The sequence below is a fragment of the Uranotaenia lowii genome, chromosome 2 (genome assembly GCF_029784155.1).
Source record: "Uranotaenia lowii strain MFRU-FL chromosome 2, ASM2978415v1, whole genome shotgun sequence".
In the NCBI taxonomy this organism is placed as follows: domain Eukaryota; kingdom Metazoa; phylum Arthropoda; class Insecta; order Diptera; family Culicidae; genus Uranotaenia; species Uranotaenia lowii.
In genome coordinates this window covers 228,534,256-228,561,437 of record NC_073692.1, presented here as the reverse complement: position 1 = coordinate 228,561,437, position 27,182 = coordinate 228,534,256, and the positions used below count along the sequence as shown (strand labels likewise).

The 27,182-nt window shown below is 34.0% G+C and overlaps 1 protein-coding gene across 4 annotated transcripts in view; it reads left to right on the top strand.

Moving 5' to 3' along the window:
- The window catches only part of LOC129747397 (uncharacterized), a 106,467-nt gene that overhangs the window by 61,930 nt on the left and 17,355 nt on the right, over positions 1–27,182 (top strand). For all 4 annotated transcript variants that reach the window (XM_055741599.1, XM_055741601.1, XM_055741600.1 and 1 more), the window contains exon 4: positions 5,820–6,589. In XM_055741599.1, the coding sequence (XP_055597574.1) occupies positions 5,820–6,589 (770 nt within the window). The remainder of the gene's footprint in view (positions 1–5,819; positions 6,590–27,182) is intronic.

The following is a 27,182-nucleotide window of genomic DNA, read 5'->3' as shown; positions in this document are numbered from 1 at the left end:
CGGCAGTGTATGTATATATATATATATATACAATATTCTTTTCCAATTTTGACAAGCTGTCATTTTTCTATCGGTTGATAGGGTAACGGACTTATTTTGGACCACCTTGCAGCTTTTTTCCAATTTTCCTCTCATAAAACATGTTAAACATGAAACTTTTGAACAAATATAGTTGAAGCTACTTCTTATGATTCTAATCATATCTAAGATTTCATTTAAATATGCTGATAAGGGATAAAAAATTGAAAATAACGTTTTGATTTTTCGCAGTTGTTCCAAATCAAGTCCATTTCAGGAGAATGTGCCATTATTGGAGTCAACTTCCAAGAAGTTTTCTGCCTAGCTGTAATGAATTTAACTACATCAAACATGTTCACAGTTATCATAAAACACTTGAAAACAAGTTTGCAAGCTCGAAGGACCGAATAAACTTGTTTTTATAGCAATTTGACCCATGTTGAAAATAGGTCCTACTTGATTCCTCAAGGACTTATTTTGGACCACCCAACATAACCTGAGTATTAAACCAGCTGCTAAATGTTCAATAACGTAATAAAACGTTATACATTGTACATTATATAAAAAGTATAATGCACACTATTTCAATCGCTTATAATAAATAAATTTTGAAATTTTGGCATTATTTTATTTAATCAACTAGCTAAAGTTCAAACCCGCCTTCAGACGAGGTTCACTTCAATCGGCATAAAACCAAGCCAATCATTGTTTTTACTTACTTTTCAAGAACTATGCTTTAAACAACGTTAATCTTATAATGTACATTAATTGCAACTGTTTTATAGGCAATTGTCAAAAGCTACAGCTTATAGAAGCTTTAAAACATGAAAAAAACTGGACACTCACCAATTTTTATTAAGTCAATATTTGTTATGCTTCATGAAAAATTATTGAAAGTTTTGTCTAAAAGTTACAACCATAAAGGGTTGATTTTCGAGAAATAAAAAACTTGGTTAGGTAGATAAGACGAAATATGAACCCCTTCTAAAGTAGGGGTTGGGAAAAAACAACAACAAATCGGAAAATAAATATGTAACTGAGTTTAATATTTGTAAGAGTTGAAATATCTCAGTTAATATTTGAACAATTTAAACAAATAATAAACTCAATTATAGCTATGAGATAGATTAAACATGATTCAAAATTTAGGAAAAGAAGTTTTAAATGTGTAGATATTTCAAGCGAAAAGTACTAAAAATCTTGTTTTTCAGCCCCTGTGGTTATGCAATTTTTGAAAAAATAATCAAACTGTTGAAGAAATTGCGCTCACGATAATTTTTTTCGTAGAACAAAAGTTGTTTCGAAGATAAAACTGAACTTTTGTGAATTTTTCTGCGAAAAAACTGGCTTTTTGATGGTTTGAAAGATTACATAATTTTTGCACATTTCTATCTTTTTTGAATCTATGTATTCTACAGAACTGAAGCTAAACCAAATCCACTAAGGTTCTGGAAGTCAAAATGCATCAATTGATGTCGTGAAGTTGAAGATGTCAGACTTTCTTAACTTTTCATTGGATCGCCGGAAGGAGATTTTCTTTCTAAAAATTGATCTTTAAGATAAGCTAACTGGCCAGTATTTAACACTACAGAATAAATTTCGTTGAGATAACACTGTGCGGTCGAAATTTTCAAAACATTTTAAACACACTATATCACGGGAGAGTTTTTCTGTTTTTAACTCTATTCTTATCGAAAATAGCTTTTTTAAAGCAGAAGAAGTTGTAGAAAAATATAGGCTGTTGGAGTAGGAAATATTCAAAAAAGTGTACCTAAATAGGGGCCGGGGAAAAATTTAAGAAAGTTAGTTAAGGAATGAATTAACCTGAAAAAAATAACTTGACTACAAGAATAAGAAAGGAAAAGATTAACTGAATTATTCGTATACTTGTGCATCAATCACTGGCGTCAATATAGCAAAATTGAAAAAAAAACTTATTTAGTTTAAGGGTGCTCCAAAATAGGTCCAAAGGGTGGTCCAAAATAGAAACCTGGTGGTCCAAAATACCGACCACAGTAATGATCGAAGAAACGAGTTTTTGGTCTTAAATCTTATTACATTGCAACAAACAACGATATGTTTCGATAGAAAAAGCTTTGATCTTTGTAATGAACGGATAAAGCAGTCAAAAATTGTAACATGTACTTTTTTATTTCAGAAAATAGCCTAGGCGCTTCCCAAAGCGGTCCAAAATTGGTCCGTTACCCTATGTTTTCAAACAAATATCCGTCTAAAAAAGAATGAAAAGCTGTATTTTTTTAGTCATTGTAAACACTTCAAATTTTGTATAGCGTTAGTTGGATAGTTCAACAAGATTGTGTAAAAATTTCATGTAACAATATCAACCGAGAGAAAAATGGCAGTATGTCAAAGTTGGAAGTGAGTGCGCAGCTCCACGCGATTTCAATCATTTTTTTACGCAACTGTAGCTCAATGGTAAATCAGTTGCCATCAGAACTGATGTCCATGAGTTTAAGCTCAAGAGTAAACATCGAACACAGTTAATTCGGATAAATTTTTCAATGACTGGTGTGCCAAATGCATCGTTGAAAAAAGTCGGGAGTGGCATAATGATGTAGAAATAACTATCCTAATCGGAACAAAAAAATAAGGATTTTGTACGCTTCATTTAGAAAAAAAACTTTTTTGCTAACTAACATTAGGAAGCTAATTCTTTCGAACCGCAAGCGTAACCATTTAAAGTATGGGTGAAAATGTATCAAATATTCAGCAATAAAAGTAAATAATTAGGTTTACTGTTCAAATAAGGTTTATATCTATTCTTGTTAACTCGTGTAGAGGATAGAAAACAATAGTTCAAAAATTATCATTTATTATTTTATATTTCATAATTTTATTCCTGTGATTAAGTTTTCAAAATTTAAATCAAGATTTTACAAAAACCAAATTCTTTGAAATAAATCCAGATCTTATTTTTATATGCGATTTGCACCAGGTTTGTGTTTCCAAACTGACTTTGATTGAATTTAAAAAATTTTATTATGAATCAAGAATCAAAGTTATGAAACTGCGATCTCCTTCAATTTGAATCTTTAATGAAATTTAAATAATGATATTTTAATATTTATTATAAAACATAAATTTGAACTTAATCTGAATACAAATTTTGGATTTTAGTTCTAAGTCTAAATTCTGCATTCTGAACTCAAAATCAAAACCTTAATCTAAATTCCAGATAAGAATACCTACGAATTTAAAACCCAAAAACCAAATTTGTATCAAAACCCTTAACCAGAAATCTTTTGTTTGATTCTGAATTTGTGGTTTTCAATATTAATTTTGTTTCAATTATTTATTCGTAATTGAACTTGTAAATTTAAATAAAATTGTGAAGGATGACATTGTTTCACATTTTTTAATTCTGGACTTTCTTATGTTAGAACTTGGCAGGATTCTTAGCAGGATTCTATACCAAAGATGATCCAATCTGAAAATCAAGAACAATAAACTGGATACTTACTAGATATTTTTCGCAAGAATCCAGGCTGGGCAAATCCAGGCAATTTTATTCTAAAACCTTCTCCCAAAAATCCGGCCAATATGCAAGCAAATTTCGGAATTATTCCATTGAAATAAAAAAGAAACACATGGAAACTGTTTTTATTCAATCGAAACACATCAGCCGATTCAGAATCATGTTTAAAGTTTCCAAAAAATCCTTTATCTTTATTTTGACGAAATTTGTTTAAAATAAATAAATTGGACGCGAGATACATAGTTCTTTTGACTCAATTGAAATTTTCGTTTGATTTGCCAAATATAAGAGAAAATCTGGTCAAAATCCAAAAAATCAGTTAGGCTTAGTCTAACTTTTTTGCACTCAATCACTATCAACAAGTGAGATATTTTTTTTGAAAAGCTGCTGTAGAATTGTTGTCCTGGGATGAGATTTCGAGGTTTTGGTGTCGAGTTTATGGCACTAATGTTACTCATGAATCATTTCAGTTTTTCATCAAAGTTTTATGAGAAATTTCAAATTTTTTGTCTAGCATAAAAATTTCACTTGGCATTTTTGGACCTTCATGGGGGGGGGGGGGGGGGTTTAACCAAGTTATAGACGGCAGCACTATCTTGCAAATAAACCGAATTGATGCCCATTTTCGAATATCTGGGATTTATTCAGGTGTGCTGGATGATTTTGGTCTAGAAATAAGTACGTTGTACCGTGTAGCGTGTAGCCTTAGAAATTCTAAGATCACAATATCAAAAAAATAAGTATTTCATCAAGGACCGATAAAAGTGAATTTCTTGGACCGATAATCAGAATAATTTTGTACTTTCCGATTGAGCTTGATGAAACAGATAACAGAAACTAGCAGTATTATGGGTATGATTTGAAATTGAATCGGAAGTTGAGATGATCAGGAATTTTGGCGGTTGTACAATCTTGTGCTGGTGATTTTTTTTGCAAATCCGGAAAAGATTTCTGCAGCGTGAACTCCAACAAAACTGTGTTGGAAAACTACCACGAAATTATGAATATGGGCCCAAATAAACCTGAAAAATCAATCCTGAGACTTAATTTGATTTAGCGGCAAGATAGTGCTGCCATGTATGAATTGAGAAAAAGTGTTGTTTTCTGATAAAAATCTTAGTTTATGAGTTCCAACCTGTTTTTTCTGATTTAAAATAAACCCAAAATGTTTGATTCATCATTTCACGTCATTTTAATGAAGAAAGTAAGTAGTTTGGTAAAGAATTACAGCTCAAACATCTGATTCCTTAGTTCTAGAAGAGCATCTCTTAAAACACCATTTTAAAACCTTTGAAAATCTTTAGATTTCTAGAAAACTCCTTAAAATGCAGTTATCTATTCAATTAATTCGTAGAAGCATTATTATTCACTTTAACACAGTAAATTTTTAGTAATAATCTTGTTTTTGTTGAAAAAATACAAGTGATGCTATTCTTATTTCGCACCCTTTTTTTCATAGTTTTGGTCGTCAACGCCAATTGCAACGTTAAAAAAAAGTAAACTTATGCTTAATTTATCCGTTTAACAATTCAAAACAATTTACAGAAGAAAATTTTGGTGATTTTCAAACATTCATATTTTAACAAGCAAAACACATAGTGGGGCTATTCTTATTTCGCTCACTGTATTGAGGCGTTATGGTTTCGAAGCACTTTTGCCGTTTGGTTTTTCCTCATACCAGATGATTTTTTGTCGAAGCCTTTTTCGGGGAAAACAATATTAAAGTATTCATTTGCTTGACAGATCATCATTATCCTTTTCTTTTTTAATACCTTGGTGCTATTAATAAAAGTATTTGAAAATTGTTAAAGCTGAATTCTAGAGAATGCTCTAAGAATAGATTTAATCGGGTGCTAGACTTGCAATACATTTTACTGCGAAAAATGTGTCGAAAGAAAAAAAAAAATGATAATCTTACTCACACTTCCTTACAAGAACATTTTATGTCTGGAGCAAAGAATGCTGAAGATGTTCGTATATTGTTGGAGGTTTAGGGTGTCTATTTTGAAAGATTCTTGTATCAGGATTATGTTCAGATAAACACGGGATCTTGGTGGGTTTGTTATTTAAAAACAGATTAGATGTTGAATTATAAATGATTTACAACTCAATTGCCAAAAGGTTGTTTTCATTTTAAATTAATAAACCACCCATGTCATCATCCGACCGGCCGACCGACCGACATCACGTTTCCCGAATGCGTGGGAATTCGCTGGAAAATAATAAAATCTCAAGTCCTGCTATCCTTCAACGTTAAAACGTCTAACATTTCTCTTTGCGCTTTTTTTCTTCTTTTCTTTCGCAGCTCTCGATGCCTATTATCCCACTTCAAGGCTTCATCTGAGTATCCCAACCTCCAAAGAGTCGTACATCATCCTTCGAAACCATCCGTTGCTCAATTTGGTCCCCTCGATTGAGCAAATCCCCAGACCAGCCTACCGGTACACAATTGAGAGCCCTGTCGAGGAAGCGAGCTATCTGAAGATTGATTCCGGTTCTGGTGATGTTTGGATCGCTTCCCATTTCCTGGACTTTCGAACCCCCACCGAGTTTATCATTTCCGCAAGCCCCGTCAACGAAAGCGGAGCAACGCTTCTACGCCTCAGCCTCACCATCGAGCCGATTCACGTGGCCGAAGACGGGCTGGCAAACTTTTGCCGGAATCACTTTGAGAGAATTTGTTTCTGGGAATCGGCCACCTATCGTATTCGGGAAAATGAACCGTCTGGTTTTGTCATCGGCCCAATTGGCCCTCGTTTCTATCGGGAGCTTTGCCGCACCAAAGCCGTCTCGTACAGTTTGGAAAACGGGACGGATTATCTGACCGAAAGGAACGGATCATTCCTTAACCGAGTGCCATTGGATCACGATTCACTCAGACCTGGACCCACACTTTTGGTCGGTGTAAGCTGTACCGTTCAGTTCGATGAAGCCGAAACCGGAAGCGTTGCCTTATATCAAGCCGAGAAAACAGTGAAAGTTGATGTGCTGGATCAAAATGATAACGGTCCTCGGCTGGAACACATGAACGATACCCGAATCGAGTTGGAGTTGGACGACCCACATATCTATCGAGTAAGTAGCAAATTTTTTTTTGAAAATTAGTTCTCATGATCTCTTTTCTAATCAACTATAATGAGTGTTTCAAAAAATAATGTTTAATCAACTAAGAATGCAACATTGTTCTCAAATTGCTACAGACGAATGTTAAACCTTATTAGACACCAATATATGCATAATACACGACCGAGTGCCATTCTTAGTAGCTGCAATTAGATCATAGCTTTTATCGTGCCGTGATGATGCTTTTTAGTCATGGAGCCACATCCGTTAAACGATTATCTATACTATCTGGTATGCTCGGTGCTGCTTACCCGGATCTACCCGTACGTAGATTGTCTGCATCCGTTTAAGAGCAGAACCGACGAGGACGAGGCATATTGGGTGTACCTATCGTATACAATAGAAGACGGGAAGATACAACACGGGATGTCAATATGTATCAGGTTGCTCGTCGTTCACAGAATGTATAGTGTATGTAGGTGATACCAACATCCATTTGGTTAATTGAATCCTGCCTCACGGTAATGGGTTATCTATTCGTCGGGGCATCAACAAACCCGACCGGATATGATGTTATGAGCGAAGGTTATGGGTGAAGGAAATTTTTTTTTGAAGGGTTCAATCTAAGCTTTTTTATTAAAAGGTGTTATAACAGCAACTAAACCCTTCTTTTCATGATTTTATATTTTGTCTCGAAAAAAAATCTCAATAGTGCGCCATGAAAGGAAAAATAATGAAAAAATATAACTTTCACATATTCCGGGTATTTGGCAAAAATATTAATTGTTGCAAATTTGCAACAACATGAAACAGTTATACCTTTTTGTTCTCCACAAAAGACAATAAGAAATACACGCTTACTCTTAATTTCTATTGCACTTATCATAGCTTTAGCATAAGAACTACGCAAATCTAGTTTCCTGGACACCTAGAGGGTTGAGAATTTAGCTGTAAGTATTAAGTTACGCGATAACATACCACCTACTGAGGAACTTATTCCTTACGTTTGCTTGAAGGTGCTACGTAGAAAGCTGGAGCTTCTTTCCAAATTCAACTTTTCTAAACATAATTTGGAACAAATCAACACATCAAAGTTTTTCTTGGTATAAAATTCATCCTCCTTACGTTCTTTTTAATAAGTCAAAAAATTAAATACACCAATATTGTGCATTGTATATCTAAGAAATCACGGGAACATATTCAGCAGATTTACTATATTTGAGTTAATAAAAGTGTGGAGTTTATTTTAGTAGAATACAGTTTCATGATAAAATTTCTAGAATTTGAGTTATCGTTTTGAGTGTACACAGCTAATTTTTTTTTTTGCTGGAAATCAGCAAAATTTTGCTGGTTTTTGTCCCGCTCACTTTCCAGCAAAATTTCCAGCAATTTAAATTGCTGGAAAAGACAGAAAACGTTAATGCTGGTTTCCAGCAACTTAAATAGCTGGAAAATCAGCAATCCAGATTGCTGGAAACTAGCTATTTCTTTCAGAACATTCGGCTGTAATTGGTATCAAATTTATATTTCAATTCAAAATTAAATATTGGATTCTGGCTGTGGCATGACAAGAAATAAATAACAATTATTTTCTTCCATTTTTCATTTATGTATTTATTCCCAAAATCACATGTTATTTTAATGTACAAACACCGAGGTGTTAATCATCCGCCACCTGAAATAGAGTTTTGCCTAGTATTTTTCATGAAATATCTATCTATCTTTTAAATACTCATCCTTGGCTTGATGTCTGGTTGCAAGAAAATAGAAGAAAATAAAAATAATCGTATTAATCTTATCAAAGTTCGTGAAATAAAGTCTCACCTTGCTTCAGCGTACGAAAAACAAACAGACCCCAATTTGACAATTCGATTGCTGATTTTCCAGCAAACTAGATCAATTGCTGGAAAGTCCAGTAATTTGAAAATCGATTGCTGGTTTTTCAGCAAAAATCACAAGAACACAACCAAATGCTGAAAAATCCAGCAATTTGAAAACCGATGGCTGGGTTCCAGCAAAAATTTGGATTGCTGAACATTTCCAGCAATTTTTTTTTGCTGAAAATCGAGGCAAAAATTCACTGTGTAGCACACTCGCGGCAAGCGTAAAAAACGAGATGTGTTAATCTAAATTTTAAAAATTATTCTAAGGTGGAATTTCCTTTTTAATTCTGATTTGGGAGATAAATTTTGAATAATAATATTCTGAAGTTTCAAAAGTGATTCCGTAATTCAATCACATATGATCTGAGATTTTCAAATTTTTTTATCTTATAAAGAATGTGGTAACTTAAGGTTGCCAGATTGCCCGGTTTTACCCGGGTTTGTCCGAATATTTGATACAAAATTTGGCAACAGTCCGGCCCGGCCGGGTTGCCCGGGTTGCATTTCAAAATGCTCGGGTTTTGCCCGGATTTTATCACTTTATTTGGCAAATCAAACAAAAATGAATAAATTGTGTTTTAAAAATATTTGATTTAGCCAACAAAACTAAAATTTTTTAGCAGATTTTGCAAAAATAACCATGAAAGGTTTTTTCGAAGCCTAAAATACAATTTAAAATCTGTTTATGAATTTTGATGGAAATTTTATTTTTTTCAATTCATTTTATCTTGATTTTTGTTGAGTTATTTCTGGGTTTTGACACAATTTGCCTGGATATTGTCCGGATTTTTGGTCGTCAATTTAAAAATTAAATGCCCGGATTTTGCCAGGTTTTTAAAAAAAAATTGCCCAGCAAAATGGCAACCTTATGGTAACTAGCGAAAGCGCAGAATGTATAAAAAAATCATTTGAAAACTTGGTATCTTCTTACACCATAACTTTCAATTAACCAAATAATATAGAGGCAAATCAATTTAATTTTTTGGTTTACCGCATTTTTTATATTTGGGCATGGTTCCAATGAACACGTGTACCTAGTAAATAATGGATTTTTTTAATAAAAGTACCCTGAACTCAATTTGAAACATCCGAAAACAAAGTAAGTAAAAAATCTCATTGTTAAAACAACATTTGTATTTGTAAAATTTTATTTTTCAAGAAAATTGGCTCATTTACAGGTGAGTAAGGACTGAATAAATACTAAATTCATATCAATCTTTTTACCTTCTATTAACATTTCATCTTTATTTGTTCAAACGAATTCATTCGATTTTTCGGTCGGACTCTTAAAAATTGTTCCCTCATTTAAAATATGTTTGTTACATGGCTGCTTATTTTTTCAAGTTTCGATTCAGTGTAACTTTTTTTTTTTTAAAGAGCTCCCAATGAAGTTTTGAACATCGTAGGTTTAGAGATGTCATAAAACTATCTGATTTCAACGTATGAATTTTAATTGTTTTCACTTATTTCTCATAACAGTTTATGTCGCCGCGACAATATATTTCTACGACCTTTGGTTAATTTAAAACACATACATTTAAAATATTTTTGAACTGGAAAAGCTCAGAGCCCTGAAATTTATGCGCTGAGCTAAAAATCACGAATTTCATTAAAATTCCGAGTTTTTTCTCGCTATTCCCGAACGGTTTCCCATTATGAAATAAACGACTATGGGTTAAAACATTGTGAAAAAAATGTCATCAGGATGAAATGAATGAACTTGAGGATTCAATAGGTTTTTTTTTATCAGAAAAACAATATAATGAATTTTCACGGTTTTGAATCGAAATTCCCGGCTTTTTCCCGGTTTTCCCGGTTCGCTGGCCACCCTGCTTGTAATGAAAATAACTATTGCAATAACGAGAAAAGTTTATGGTTCATGTTTTTGAAGGATTGTAGCAAATTTGTCATTAAATAAAATGAATGGTAAATGATGTAACCAATATAATTTTTTTCCCATAGCTGTGAGTTTTTTTTAAGTTAAAGGCTTATTCATCTGAACATTTTCAAAATATCGTTATAACATGATAATAAAACATTTATAACGATAAAACTTTAACCGGGAAACAAATAGGGTAAAGGACCTATTTTGGACCGCTTTGGGAAGTGGTTATGCTGTTTTCTGAAATAAAAAAGTACATTTTATAATTTTTGACTGCTTTATCCGTTTATTACGAAGTTCAAGGCTTTTTCTATGGAAACATATCGTCGTATTTTGCAATGTAACGAGATTTAAGCCTAAAATGCGTTTCTTTGATAATTACTCTTGACGGTATTTTGGACCACCAGGTTTCTATTTTGGACCACCCTCTGGACCTATTTTGGACCACCCTTAAACTAAATAAGTCTTTTTTTCCAAAATTTTGCTGTTTTTACGACAGAGATTGATACTCAATTATGCAAATAATTCAGTTAATCTTGTCTTTTATTACTCTAGTAGTCAAGTTTTGTTTGATTGATAAGAATAGAGAAAAAACACAAAAACTTTTCCGTTATAAAGTGTGTTTGAAATGTTTTGAAAATTCTGACAGCACACTGCAATTTCAACGAAATTTGTCTGCACTGTTAGGTAAATACTGGCTAATTATCTTATCCTATGGATCAATTTCAAGTACGCAAATCTCCATCAAGCGACCCAATAATAAGTTAAGAAAGTCTGACATCATCAGCTCCGCGACATCTTTTGATGCATTTTGACTTCCAAAATCTTTGTTTGGCTTCAGTTCTGTACAAAACATAAATTTAAAAAAAATCAAAATTAGCGAGAATTATGCTATCTTTTTAAACATCTTAAAGCCAGATTTTTTCCACTGAAAAATTCACAAAAATTCATCTTTAAAACAAATTTTGTCCTAGGAGAAAAATGATCGTTGGAGTGAATTTTTCAACATTTTTTTTAATTGCATAACCACCGGAGCTGAAAACTATTTTCTTTGTTATTTTTTTCAAACCCCTTTTTACGGGGTTTATATTTCGTCTCTTCTACCTAACCAAGTATATTTTTTTCACGAAATTCAACCCTGAATGGTTGTAACTTTTAACTCTCAATAATTTTTCAAGAAGCAAATGACTAAATAAAAAATGGGTGCGAGTCCAGTTTTTTCATGTTTTTAAGCTTCTTTAACCCTTCGTTTCATAAAGTAACAATTTTGCAACAATTAATATATGGAAAAATGGAAAAATCGCATTTTATTTCAATTTTTTTTTCTTGATGTACACACCATTTTCAACTGTTTAAAATGATTTTTAAGGAAAAATAAAAAATCATGAAACGAAGGGTTAAGCTGTAGCTTTTGACAACAGCTTATCAAATAGTCGCCATAAATGTGGACTTTTAGATCTACGTGATTTAAAGCATAGTGCACAAAAAGTAAGTTTTCACGATGATTGGCTTGGTTTCATGCCGATTGAAGTGAACCCCGTCTTAAGGTTAGCTTTGGCTTCAGCGAGTAGATTTATTAAAGTAATGCCAAAATTTCAAAATTTTATGTATAATAATTGATTGAACATTTAACATTTAACAGCAAGTTTTATACCCAGTTTATGTTGGGTACGGGTGGTCCAAAATAAGTCCCTAAGGAATATAATAGTAGGACCTATTTTCGACATGGGTCAAATTGCTATTAAAACAAGTTTTTTTTGGTTCTCCGAGCTTGCAAACTAGTTTTCAAGTGTTTTATCATAGTTGCGAACATGTTTGTAGTTTTTAAATTCATCATAGCTATGTAAGAAACTTCTTGCAAGTTGACTCCAATAATGGCACGTCCTCCTGAAATGGGTTTGATTTGGCCCAACTGTGAAAAATCAACACTTTATTTTCCATTTCTCTGTCTTATCAGCTAATTCAAATTAAATGTTAGATATGATTAGAACCATAAGAAGTAGCTTTAACTATATTTGTTCAAAATTTTCATGATTAACATGATTTATGAGAGAAATATTGGAAAAATGCTGCAAGGTGGTCCAAAATATGTACCCGGTCCAAAATAAGTCCGTTACCCTACACCAGTGGTCGGCAACCTTTTGAGTCAGAAGAGCCAAAAACATCAAATTTTCAAAATTAAAGAGTCTTAAAGAGCCACATTCAAGATTTAATGGTTTTTTTTTTCAAGAAAAAAAATATGAATGATCAATAAACATAAGTTTTACAAAAAAAAAAATTAATATCATTAGATTTTTATCTAACTCTTGGATATTTAAAAAAAAAATCTATTTTTGATCACCATTTAGTACAGGGATTGTATTCTGGGTCGTAAACTCTTCTAACATGGTTTGATTATACATCAATTTGGATAAGAGAATATTTATAATTTCTACGGGAAAGAAAAGCGTTTATAATAATAAAGCAAAGGGAAATAAATTTTCTTAAAAATATCAAGCTTTTTCATGACATTTCCCCCGGTTTAGCTTATCTTTTCCGAATCCAAAAGCATGAGGTTCAACTGAAATTATGGAGCCAAAAATTTGAATCTTCAAAAGCTATGCTCCTGATAACTGGTTGTTACAAACATCATTCTAAACTTTGAATTTTCAAAATTCATGACATCAAGCACACGTGTCTTCGGAATTATGCATCTGGTAAATTAAAAAATCTCAATTTATGTCACATGTGATTCTGCAGTATTCTGCGTTTGATTGAATGAAGAATGAAATTCAATACATTGTATTTAGATTATTCATTAATACTTGCTAAATATTACTGGAAAAAACTCTGTTGTTTACCCAGTATAAATTTAAAAAATGTGATTTGTAGCCGACAATTCGTGACAATTAATAAAGCAACAGTGCATTTTGACTGGCAAGATCAGTTCAAGAATACTTTTAAAAGTTTGGAACTAAAATTAATGAAAATAAATCAACGGTAATCAACTTTTAATCAAAAATGTAAAAAATTATTTATGTTCGTTACTGAAATTACATGATTTTGGTAAATCTTGGCTGCAGGCATCACACTTGAAATTTTAAATGAGTTCAAAAAATCAAAAGTTTACTTTTTAAAATTCATTAAGTTCAATTAATTATTTTAAAAAAAAAACCTGCTTCGGGGTGTAAAGGTCAATAAAGTTAGTTAACCAGGGATCAAATTTTCAAATAGATTTTCAGAATTGAAATTTTCATTAATTTTCCCTTTTTTCTGTAAATTTTAAATTTAAAACCAGATAATATTCGGACAAATTCAGCCAAAAACTGTGTGTTTTCCTAAAAAGGCAAAAAAGAAGAAGCATTAATATAAACACACGAAAAATAACTTTTACCAAGGCACATCAGCGGCGTTCAAATCTTATCTCAAAATTTAAAAAAAAAATGCATGCGAATTTATTTCGCTAAAACAAGTTAAAAATTTGGACTTTCGTAAAAACTGTTAAAAATCTAGGAGAAAACTGGGCCTATTTTCCCAGGACAACTGAACCGGAGCGGACATTTCCCAATTTTTTCTCTTTGAAAATCCGGGCAAGTCGGATTGAAACCGAGCAATCTGGAATGGTAATCTAAATTAAGATTAATCAAAATTACCGTTTTGAATTCAAATAAATAGGACTTAATTGAGGGTTTTTTTTTAAATATTTTTATGTTGCTAAGCTTAAAAGTTTTACATATTTGTCGAAAATGGTTGATAAATTCAAATATGGTTTTGGAAAATTCAAATATACATTTAACATAGAGGGCATGCGAATGCCTCTAATATAAAATTTGAAGAGGGTTACCTTGTTACCTGGGTTACCCACAAGGGCTATCTATGATAAGGTTGCCAGAATTTTTTCAGCACAGGCCGGACAAATCTGAGCTATTTTATTTAAAGATTCGAGCATTTGATTTCAAAACTGTCGACCAAAATCCCGGCAATATTCGGGCAAATTTGGTTGAAAGTTAGAAAATACTCATCAAAAATCAAGAAAAATAATTTTTCGTCAAAATTTATCAGCAGATTTTAAATCGTATTAAAGGCTTTCAAAAAACCTTTCATGACTATTTTTATGAAAATTTCGTTTTGGACGCATTAATTTAAAAAAAAAATACAACACAATTTGTTTTTTAAAGTTTCATTTGAGAATGAGAATGAGAATAAACCTGGGCAAAATCCAGGCTTTTTCAATGAAATCCGATTCCCGATTTCTCAAATTTTATATTCAATATCCTGGCAAACCTGAATAAAACCGGGAAATCTGGCAACCTAAATCTAAGAACTACTTTTTGTAAATGATAAACTTGGATTTTCCTGTTAGGTACAGCTCAACTTTTGTGTTCGATTGATTCATAAATATAAATACATGATTTGATTTAAGTTTTCGTTGTTTGAAAACAACAGCATTTGCGCATTCTTTAGTATTTAATGATAAATCAAAATTTTGATTTCAATGTTGATATTGCAAAAACAGTGAAATGCAATTAATGGTACAATAGGCTTAAATGAATTCTTATTTTGACTTTTAGTTTTTCCGCTTGATGCTACAGCGGGTGCCATTTCATAATTTTCTTCTTGACCTTTGAAAATCAGTGTTCTAGGTCACAAGACTCAATTATCGGTTTAATACGGTGTTTTGATATTTTTTTAAAAAATTTTATAATATTTGCGCAGTGAGTGAGAGCCGCAGTTTGGATCGCGTTTTTTTATATTGTTTGTTGCTGCCAGACGAGCTGAGAACAGTAGCGTCCATTACCAGGGGGCTCAAATGAGCTTTTTGGTGTGGGGGAGTGTGATGGGCCGCAACAAAAAAAAACAAACATCCCCTCTCCCCCTCATGGAGATTTTTTCCAAGTTAAATTATCACTTCATGAAGGGAATTCACCGTAGTAATGGGAAGTTGCTTGATCCCAAAAGGGTATTTCAAAATAAGTGTTTATAGACATGTCAGAAAATTAGTCTAAAATCGAAATTTAGTCCAAAATCGCTCAAGTTCTAAGACTTTTCAAAATTGTTACTTTATTGTTAATTGTAAATTTCAGTTTGTAATTCAATAGACTATCTGTATTAAAACTTAAATCTTGACACAAAAAATGAATTGTATTTATAATGGGTTTTTATTAGGAAGTGTAACCAACTAAATTCAGAATTTTAGGCTAACCATTTTACCTTCAAAATTCATTCATCTCATACTTATTTTGCATGTCGACAAATTAGTAGCCATGAGACAGGCACTTAACACTTACGATAGTCAACAGAATTAGCCAAAAAAAAACTTAAACCTCAATTTCATTATCGATCACTTTGATTATTAAAAAAATCGTAATCAATTTTCTACTCTTCAAGAAACAAATTTTAGTTTCAATTTTATTTTGTGCTTCTTGTTCTTCTAAATTCTCAAATCTATATTCAAAACAGTTTTGATAAATTACACAAGCCTACAAAATTCTTATTTCTCCGAGGTGCAAAGAACTTCAGAGCTTATTTTCATTTAATTCATAAAATATAAATCTACAATTAGTTTTTTTTTTCTATCAGCTTTTGTTTTTTTTAAATAACTTTTGGAAATATGTAAAAATCATTTAAGAAAATTCTGAAATTTTTGACAAAACTTAATAACGTTACAGAAAAAATTAAATGAAGATTTTCATTTAATTATCAACTTTTTCTAAGACCGTTAATTTAACTTCTGCGAAAAAAAGTTAGACAACTTTCCTATTTGTTTACTTTCCCCCATTCTGATCAACACGGGAATTTCAACGAATTCTTAAAGAAGATTCAACGCAAAAATTAAATCAAGAAAATTTTAAAAAGGCTGCGGCTTACTATTTCTAAAACTTTCATCAGTAATGTTAGCAATACGTGTTATGATATATTTCCAATTTTCAAAAAAATGTAGAATTATTTTTATTAGATTATTCATCGTCATCACGATCACAATATTTTCCTTAATCAGATCTACAAACTCAAAATTCCCTTTTTTCGTTCAAGTACATTTGCAAGTTCATTCGTTTTCAATGATTGATTTCACTCAACCCTAATTCATTTTTGAAGTTCTAAACTTTATATCACCAAAACTAGAGGCGATAGACAAAATTTGTGTAAAAACTCGAGTTAAGAAGATTTCAGGAAAATTCAAAATCTACCAAATTAACATAGGCGCCAAAAATCTCTTTTCTTTAGTTATCAATTGGATTCTATGAATTCAATATTTTATCAAAAAAATTCTTCTAAAAAACTTATCTTTTTGACTTTTATTTTTGTTTGTATTTTCAAATATATTCACCAAATTTTTAGTAAGTGTTTTTTGTTTTTTTTTCCTGAGCCGATGTCTATGAGTTCGAGCCCAAGAGTCAACATCAATCACCGTTGTACCAGTTCATTTTTCAAATGAATAAATTCAAATAAATTGACCGCATATCTTAGTAAAGTATTTAATTTTTTTTTTCAAATATTTTATAATAAGCTTGTCTTTTATATTTAAAATTTTGAATTTTTGTTTTCTGAAAAAACAAAATGTTCTTAAAATTTTAATAAAAAAGCACATTTCCTACCTTTTGTTTTTGTCAGGACTCAATAAAAAAAATTCCAGAGCTTGAAATTTTGAACTGAGTATGTGTAATATTCATTTAAAAGTTTATAAACGTTTCACTTATTTTTATTATTTCAAATCAATCCTTTTTTAATCGATCATGTTTAGTTAATCTTTGAAAAGTTTCAAAAATGATAACAAGTAGCAACTTTAAAGCAAAATTTCAATGCATTGTTTTCAACAAAACATGGAATTACACAATTTTGAATAGTTTTTTAATTATTGATCAGATTTATTGTGCATTTTTGGTATTGTTATTATTTCTAGCAAAATTTGAATTTCGTAACACCCCCAGAAATATTATAATTATCCCTACGAAAAATTTAGGTCAGTAACCTGAGCGGCTAACTAAATAAAGATCAGTTTGGAAAGAATTGGAATTTACCAAAAACTTTTTTTCGTAACCTGTCTGCAAATGAAATGTTTGACATAACGTCTAGATCCAGAAAACCAAATTGGTAAAGAAATCAATACATGTGCATAAAAGTTATTGCATAAAAGAAGTATTTGCTGTTTAGCTTAAACAAATTATGTCATTTTTCCATGTCAATTTTAGCTTCGTTGAATGACCCCTGAAAGTTGACCCAATGAGCTGAAATTTGGCACGGGGCCTTCTGGTAGGCCAAAAACGATTACAGCCTCAAGGTTTTGATTGCGAAACATACCCTTTTTGGAGTTTTCAAATCAATTTCAAATATGTTCAAGAGTGACAAACGCTACCTTTCATCTGATTACCTCATCCTGATGCTCATGTGATAGCTCACGTCATTTGTAATGTGAAGGACCGCTCCTTCTGCAAACGCATGGCAACCGAATTTCAGGGCTAATTCCCTCGTCGGTAAAGGTTACGACAAGCAAAAAGCGAAATGTACACTCCTTCCCTGAACTCAGCAGGAAGTTTCAATGTTACGCCGAATTCCTTAGCAGAAGCCCACACCCCGAAAAGTTCAAACCCACTTTGATACTTATCCGGTCATGTGTGAAATTCACGTCACCATGGAATACAGTGTAGGAAAAAAGTAATTTGCTCCATAGCAGCTAGGTTTTGAATTTTAACTTTTTTTTTTGATTGTCGAAATTTCGGGGTTCATTGGCTTAACCTTATACTTTTCATTCTGTTGATGAATGCCCCTTAACATTTCCCTATGAATGTTTAAACAAGCACTTCTTGAAACGAATCTTTTGCGATTCGATTAGGAAATGAATATGAAACATGATCCGCTTCGAAAGATGGCTTTTGCGGAAGAGAAACCCTTTCACTCAAAGCTAGCTAACGGGCGTAATGAGCAAGCAATTAACTTTCCAATGAGTTTTAAGGATGCTTGAAAACGGCCACCCACTCATAGGCAAATATTTCTCGTCCGGTTCCTTTTCCCTTTTAGGGGTAAGGGCCTTCCGATTTGTGAAAACACACCACCCCGAAAACCCGGTTTCGGAAATCGTTGCACTGTTATCCTTGTGCTATGTGAAAGTTGTATTTTTTGAGTGATTTTTTAAATTAAAAAAAAATTGCAGGAAATTCTGATGCAAATTAAAGAAGTCAATTTTAAGTTAATTTCACTAAAAGAAATACATGCAGTCTTTTTTTAAAGCTGTTGGGACATAACGAGAAGCGGATGGATAAATTTCAAATAATGACCTCAAAGGCTATCAATCCTCGCTCAATGTGTTGGAAGGAGTGAAAAAATGTGAGCGTTCAACTCAAGTCGTGTGCCTCGTGCATAAATTAATTACGTTGGAAACCTTTCTAGCTAATTCGAGACACAGATTTCGAATGAAACGAACCTCATATTTGAACTTTTTTTTTTCTTATATTTTAACTTATACTAGAGCATTCGTATTATTCGTTTCATATTCAAAGCCGAATGGTCATGAAAATGGTGTTAAATTTAAAACTTATTGTGCTACGAACTCAATCGATCTGTTTTGAGGCTGTAACCATTAAAGAACATCAACAGTTCCCCCAGAAGGGGGGAAATATTTGGGGTGAGCGCTACATCAAAATGCCAACAAAAAAGTGGTGAGCAGTCCTGTAAACATGTTGTTATATAAGCCGATGTAAATATTGAACATCGTCACCAATAATGTGCTTTATTGCTCTACACGTGTTTATCACGCAGCGGAAATTTCGCTGGCGGATATCACCAGTGTCCGAAAAAAGGAAACGTTTATGGCAGCCAGACAGGATGGATGCACGGTTAGTTAGTTGGGTGACATTTTCAAGCCACCACATCGGAGCCAGTCCTAGTAGTAAGTGGATGGAGAGATCAAACAGCGAGTTCATTCTACGAACACGTGCAGACGAAGCGAAGCTTTCTGGCATTATTTGTAGGGCTAGGCCAACAACCATCAAAGATGGGTCGGATGAAGTGAGCGTTTTCCCTAAAAAGAACGGTCGGATTAGGATCATGATTAGTGTGGGATGAGATTTTGTCGTAAAACATGGTCCCGCGTAACGAGTTACCGATTTCTTGAGAAAGTTTTATTGGCAATTTGTGCTTTTCTCAATATTGAATCTACACGGAACTGATATTTTCATTAGCACGGGGCCTTGACCAAAATGTATGTAGCAGTAAAAATTATGCGTTATGAAGGCACAAGTCAGGTGACAAATATTGGACAAAGCTTCGTTAACACAGATTTGAAACAAAGACTTTGAAAATTAAGTAAACCTAAAGAGCCTGTAATAAAAACAAAAGAGACGCAATCTGATCCTTTTAAAAATATATCATATAGCAACCCCACTGTCATTTGAGCGCAACACTGCTTTACTTCAAACTTCACATGACTTCAATTTGTGTTACGTTTATCTTTTCGGAAGTGGTTTTGGTCTAGTATGCTGTTTTAACTGAGCTATTTTTTTTCATTGTCATCTAGCAAAAAGTGTCATATTATTAAAGAAAAATTGATAAGGACATTTACACTCTTCAGATTAAAAACATTCGAACCAAAGAAATGCCATAGGAAAAGATTTGATAGCAGATCAATGGCTATTTAGCACTAAGCAGCAGAATATCATTAAACTGTATAAAAATATTGTTGAATATTTGTAATATTCTGATTTTTTTTTTGGGTTTATTAATAAATATCAACATTCTCACTTAAACTTTAGAACTGATGACTAAGATAAGCTTGTATGACTAACAGAACAAAATTTTCATTTTAAAATTTATGTTTTTCATCATACTCTAACACCACTTTAGTGTTCGATTTTCTTAATTTGAATCGTTCAGGTATATCTATACAATTGTTAAGAGCACCATCAGTTGTACTTGCACTCCGAAATAGCATTTTCCATGCGGGAATCATCCTTCTAAGGGACCTGTTGAAAAAATAAAATTTTTATTTAAAACTAGCTTGGCCAGAATGAAAAAAAAAAACTTACCGTTTCGCTCGTCAAATGTGAACGGAAAAGCGTTGACTTATACTCGTGATATCTCCTCGATCAGAAAACGTTCTCCAAATTGTCATCAACATCAGTATTCCTACCACACTAAGCACTCCGAGGGATTCTAGTCTGGGCTCCGCGAATTTCGTTGGTAAACCTCCCCTTTTCGTCTCCGCTGATCTGGCAATAAACAACATAAAATGAAAAAAAAAACCTACATACCATAAATAAATCATAACTTACCAATTAAGCACCAAGAAATAAGTCCTAGAAAATCTTGCCATCAAAATCGAGCATTCAAAATATTTGTTATCGTTATTTACCTTTTGTTTACAGATATGAATGATAATACTGATCGCTTTCGCCGCTTTCGCAATTCCAAATTTTCCAGTTTGACAAGTCTTTTGCTCGATTGGAATGACATTGACAGAAAATCGAAAATTCCAATCGTGACATTTCGTCTCTTTTGTTTATAGAGGCTCGTTAAGTAAACCCTTCAGAGAACATGGAATGTTTTTGTTGTTAAAGGAAAATTTCCTTCGAAGTTTTTTCTTCGCCTTTCTCGGCTTAAGGCGCCCGTGCAATAGCCCGTCGCGTCGCGTCGGTGACAGCATTGTACTAAAACGCAAAACTCGTTCTAAACAGCAGCGTTCCCCAGCGTCGACGTTCTTGTTTTGATAACAATCAAAATTCTAACGCGTCAGCAGGGTTTTAATTTTCGCTTTTATGCTTTTTTGTCAAAGTTTGACAAAAATAATAGCGTGCGGGCGCCTTTTGTGGCCTTGAAACCATGCGAGGTCGATAAAGGGCCCCGCACAGTAGCACGTCGGACGTCGCGTTGCGTCAGCAGTCAACGCTGTCGTTGAGTACTAAAACGCTGACGCGACGCGACGCACCCAACGATTTTAAGATCAATTTACAGCGTCAAGAATCATAGCAACCAAAATGTTTATGTTCATTTGTTTCTTTCGATCAGTGTAATTTTTTTTTTTATTGGAAGAGACGGAATTCGTTTGATTGACTCCCAGCGGATTAAAAGCCAACTCATTCCTACTACTCATTCATAGTGCATTGTTTACATCCTGCAAGTTTTAAAGTCCTGTGATCAAAACTCGCGGAAATGGAGTCGAAAGAACAGTTCGTGCGTGATAAAATCTTGCGCATTCGAGAACAAGGATCTCTCGCATCGTTCCATCGCTAAAACGTTGGGAATCGCGAATTCCACGGTGTCGCGAGTGATTAAGCGGTTCGAGGAACGATTGACCACCGATCGGAAGCCCAGAAATGAAGGAAACAGTATTCCGTAAAACACCAAAAATCACAATCGCGTAGTTGGAGCCTTCAACCGAAACCCGAACGCCTCCGTTCGGGATGTGGCTAAGAAGCTGCACATAAGCCGAAGTTTTGTCCAGAAGGCCTAAACTAAGGCTGGGCTTTGAACGTTCAAGGTACACAAGGCCCCTAATCGTGAGGAGAAGCAGAACAAGTTCGTGCCAGGAAGTTGTACCTCAACATGCTGACGAAAGTTGAATGCTGCATCATGGACGACGAAACATATGTGAAGGCCGACTTCAAACAGATTTCCGGCGTCCTGTTTTTCACGGGCAAGGATAAGTTCAGCGTCCGTCCCAACAATCTTTTGGCCAGATTTGGCCTCATGCCACTACTCCAAGGACGTGCTGAAGTGATATGCGGACAATAAGGTCAATTTCGTGCCTTAAATGTTCAACCCTCCCAACACTCCGGAGCTCCGCCTCATTGAGAACTGGGCGATTATGAAGCTGCACCTTCTTAAACGACCTAAGGTAGAGAAGACAGTCGAGGAACTGAAGAAAGTATGGGTTTGCATGAAAAAAAAACGGTTGATTCACAGGTTGTGCAGAATCCTATGGCCGGGGTTAAGGCCAAGTGAGGGCATTTGCGTATGGACTGTATATTAAATACGAATAAAATGGTAAAACAAAGTTTAAAAGTTTTTTTTCAATCCCTGAAAATTTGATAGCAATCGGATGAAAACTCGAATTTTGCGAATCAATTATCGTGGTCAACCTTTAGTTCTAACATTTGGAAGATGTTTACTAGTTGACTGGTTTATGAAGTGTATTGCTTGTTTTGAGTTTTATTTTCCCTAGGATGTCTCTGTTATTTTCTCTTACTTATTCATTAACGGTATGGCCAGTCAGCCACTAATTCGATGAGCTAAAATGAAAACCCATTTATTTCTAAGTCAAGAATATGTGATAAGATTTTTTATATTTGGTAAGGCTTTTATTAACCTCTTTTCTCAATTTCTGTTACGTATAGGCTGCATTTAAATAATATTTATTTATCTTTAAAAAAAACAACTATTATACCCAACGTTACCCAAAAATGTGTGAAAATAGTCATAATTGGCTAAAATTTCCTCACCGTGAACCCCAAACGTCAAAATAGGTCCGTCGTATTTTTTTTCAAAATCTTGTTTCAAATTTGCATGAATTTGGAACAAAGGCTATATCGGTTAGGAATTTTGAAATCGATAACTGTGCAAAAACAGCAATATAGACCACCGGTGCCAGATGAACTGTTTGAGCGTGGTTCAAAACCGTGTTTGGCATACACCGTTGGGACCTGCCTCATAGATGGGGTACGTGTTGCCCAAATATTAAAGCCTAAAAACTTCTTCATTGGAGGCTATCTCAAAAATCAGAACATCACAAAAATTTCCACATATAAAATTACATTACCAGGTAGGTTCGCTGAAAATTTTATCAATTCCCAACCATACATTCAAAAGTGATTCACAAAACAAAGTGTTGCATTTTTTTCGATTGCACTCCTTAAGATGGATATAAATCCCCCTTAACCCAATTTTTTTTAATTTGGATTATTTTTAATTGTCTCCCTCCCCTTGTGATGTTTCAACTCCAAGTGATAAAAGAAGGATTTCAAACCAGTTCCGGCCTTATATCTAGGGGGCTCCTTGGCCCAATTTTCCTTTTTTTCTAGTTTTTACTTATAGATTCCTAGAACTAGCGTGAGCGGAATGATTGAAGTAATTCTAACTTTTTATTTGGAGGGGGGGGGGGGTCCCTAAGCCAATGTTGTTCAGTGAAAATTGCCTTTAAAGGATTTATAAATTGGCACAACACACCTTAGAAATGCTTTGTTTCACAGTAGATAGAAAAATCAGAACAAAATATTAAATTTTCCCATACAAACATAATTGTTAAGATTCAAGGAAATATGTTTTTGTATCTTTGGAACACTGCAAATAATTATGGGTGAGTTCCGGATCAAAAACTTTTTAAAATTCAGAGTTTAGGATATTCAAAAATGACTTCAAATGAAATTAGTATGACATGAAATTAGTATACATATGACAGATTTTTATTTCTCGGAAATCCATTTACTTCAGATGTCTACAAAGTTTTCCATCAATGAAAGTTTTTCTTTATGTTTTTTTTTGTTCGAATTGAGCAATTGATTTAAAATTGCAAAACCACTCAACCGAAGCATTCCGAACAAGAAGAAGAGCGTGAGGGCGGCACGCGCTAATACCTACACAGGAATGTGCTTTGACTTTCCACTGATGATTCTACACCATTGAACCGAATCCTCTTACTTTATCAACGACAAAGGCGAAATAAAAACTTCACAAGTCGGAGAACAATAGCAGCAAACAGCAAACAATGTCGCTTTCAAACTTTGATTTTATATCCCACAATCATGGACAGGGACAGACAGTCAGAGTGACCTTGCTGTAAACATTTCGCCAAATGCCGAGAGAGACACATACCACACTGGGGGAAAAGGAGCCATTATCTACCAGCCAGATTATCTTCTAATTGAGTGAGTGGATTGGTTGAAACGAGGAACACCACAGGATAAAAGGGAATTCTCCAGCACTTTTTTTTTCGGATCCGCGTCGCTAAATTAATTGAACGGCGTCACGCAAATTAACAACCGGGAAAGGAAGCTCAAGTATTTGTCAACATACATATTTCAGACCGGGAGCAGAATTAATCAAACGCTAGTAAGCTAGGGGTAGATGCGCCTAGCTTTGGCATCAACCTGTGATAAATATATAACAAAACAATCCTTCCTGAAATTGCTTTTGTGCCTCTACCAAAATTTTGTACGTTCACCCTGAATTACCCACGCTATGAACAGGCGAACCGAAAAACCGGCCATACAAATTGGAAGGAATTTTTCTTCTCAGCTGGAAAATTTTTGCGAGCACAATTCGTTCGTTTAGGATACTTGGAAAAACTTCATGCTAGACGAATTAAGAATTGGAAACATGAAAAAAAAAGTTTCTCAGATCAGACAGGATGATGAAAAGGTGAAAAGAAGATGAAATGTAGAAATGAAAGCAGATAGTATGAAAGGATGGAATAAAGTTAATATGACAATAAAAAACCGCAACAAGTTTCAAACCTACTGGATAGGAATAATCGAACATCAAAGAAAAAAGTAAAGGAAAAATACGAGTGCATGGTTAGGTGCTTAAAATAAAAGGGAAGAAAATATTAAGTGCTAAGTGATATAAAATAAATAATAAGTTTAAAAAGAATCAGAAAAGGTAAAATAAGAAATGAAGTAACGAGAAAAATTAAAATAAACAACAGATGGTGGGCTTGTTTGTGATATAGCTCAGTTGGCAAGTCAGTTGCTTCTTGAGCCGATGTTTGTGAGTTCGAGCCGAAGAGTAAACATCGATCATAGTTGTACCGGAAAAGTTTTTCAATGACTGTCCGCCAACTGCATCGTTGATATAAGTAGCGAATGACACGAAGTTGTTAAAACGACTACATATAATCGAAATAAAAAAAGAAGTTCGGAAAAAAGGATTAAAAATTGAAAAGCAGAAAGCCATTTTATGATAACAAGTAATAAATTCTAAAGATATGTTCAAATAAGATAAATTATATTTGACCTATAATGTGATGGAACATTTGATTGACTTTGAAAGTACGGTAAATTCAAGATTGTTTTTCATTTAATAAATTCTTTTTTGTTGGAAGGGTTGGACTCAGCAAGACACCTTTTGTGTGTATGGCAAAAATGAACCAATGATGACTGTTGTTGATGTTTGATACTGGCTTTGCTGCCGCCATTGGATCAGGTCGTTGTACACAAAATTTCACGTCATTCGAATGAATTGTCCGCGTCACAAACTCTGTGTGGAACATTTCCTGGTAACGAAACGGGTCTGCCGCATGCGAGGAAAATTGGTCGGGTTGGGGGCCATGGAAGCGAGAATTTTCTAATCCAACTATATATGGAAATCCGAGGGAGACGATGACAATAATGATATGACATTTTTGCATATCATATTCTTCCTATGGCTGCATGCCTTCTTCGGCTGCTAGCAGGAGTTGAATCGTCCAACCTTTTGCAGATAGACCACAGACTCGTAAAACATAAAATTTCTCAGACGACGAGACCAAACAATGACTTCCGTATTTTCATGGTTTTATTTTGGTTGGATAGGATACATTCAAAGGGACGAACGCTGACTTTGGGGTAATTTTTTAATCTAATTGAATAGCACTGTGCTTTAATGTGTTTGAACTTTGACCTTCATCCGTGTTATACTCTTTGGAGTGTATCAATACCACGAGGTTCCATTGAATAATTAAAATGAAAAGTCAGGAATAAATTCATTACTAAAAATAAAGATCTGCTTTAAAGTTTAGAGTAGATTTAGTTTTTTAAACCATTTCATTGAAAATTATCTGGAATAGCAATCAAACATCATCCGTCCCTACAATTTTTAATGTTACAGTCCCTCGAGTGGCAAAAAAAACCGAAGAAAACATGTTTCGAAAAAAAAGACTGTAGATCAGCTACGAAATGCTCAAAAAAAATTCACTTAGTGTCCAAGTAAAGGGTGAAAAGGTCAAAATTTTGTCAAGGGAAAACGCGTGTAAATCGGTGAAATCGTTTATTTAAAAAATCAAATTAAATTTCTTTTTCAAGTTTAATTAGTATAAAATTCAGCAAAAATATTCAGTTAGGCTTCCGCTTCTCCAAATCCGAATTGCCGAGTCTTTCGCTTAACCCCTGCCATCAGATTTTGTACAGCCACCTTGTCCACCTTCTTCGCCGCAGAAAGCCAGTTTGCCTTGAACTGCTGCTCGTTCTTAGCAATTTTGTTGGTCTTCTTTAGGTTCCGCTTGACAATAGCCCAGTATTTCTCAATTTGGCGGAGCTCTGTCGCGTTGGGACGGTTCTTGTCCTTGGGAACCACCTGCACGTTGTTGGCGGCGTACCACTCCATGGCCTTTTTACCGTAATGCAAGATGCCAAATCCGACCAAAACAGTACGGAACAACCGTATTTCTTCAGGGAAGGCAGCAGACGTTTATTCAAACACTTTTTCACGTAAATTTCTTGATTGACAGTCCCGGAAGCTATGGAAATGCTGCTTTTCAAGCCACAGGTACAGATGGCTTGCCAAACCAGATATTTCTTCGCGAACTTTGACAGATTCATGTGCTTGAAAATATCTGCTATCTCTTTTGCCGTATAAAACTCCTGTCCCGGAAGCTGCTTGTAGTCGGCTTTGACGTAGGTTTCGTCGTCCATTACCACGCAGTCAAACTTCGTCAGAATCGTCGTGTACAGCCTCTGGGATCGCGCTTTGGCCGTCGTATTTTGTTTATCATCGCGATTTGGAGTCACTACCTTCTTGTAAGTCGATAGTCCGGCTCGTTTTTTGGCTCGATGCACGGTTGTAGACGATACACCCAGCTTGTTTGCGGCATTTCGGAGAGAGAGGTTAGGGTTTCGCTTGAAACTACCGACAACTCTCTTTGTCGTCTCAGCGGCTTCCGGTTTTCAATTTCCTCCCG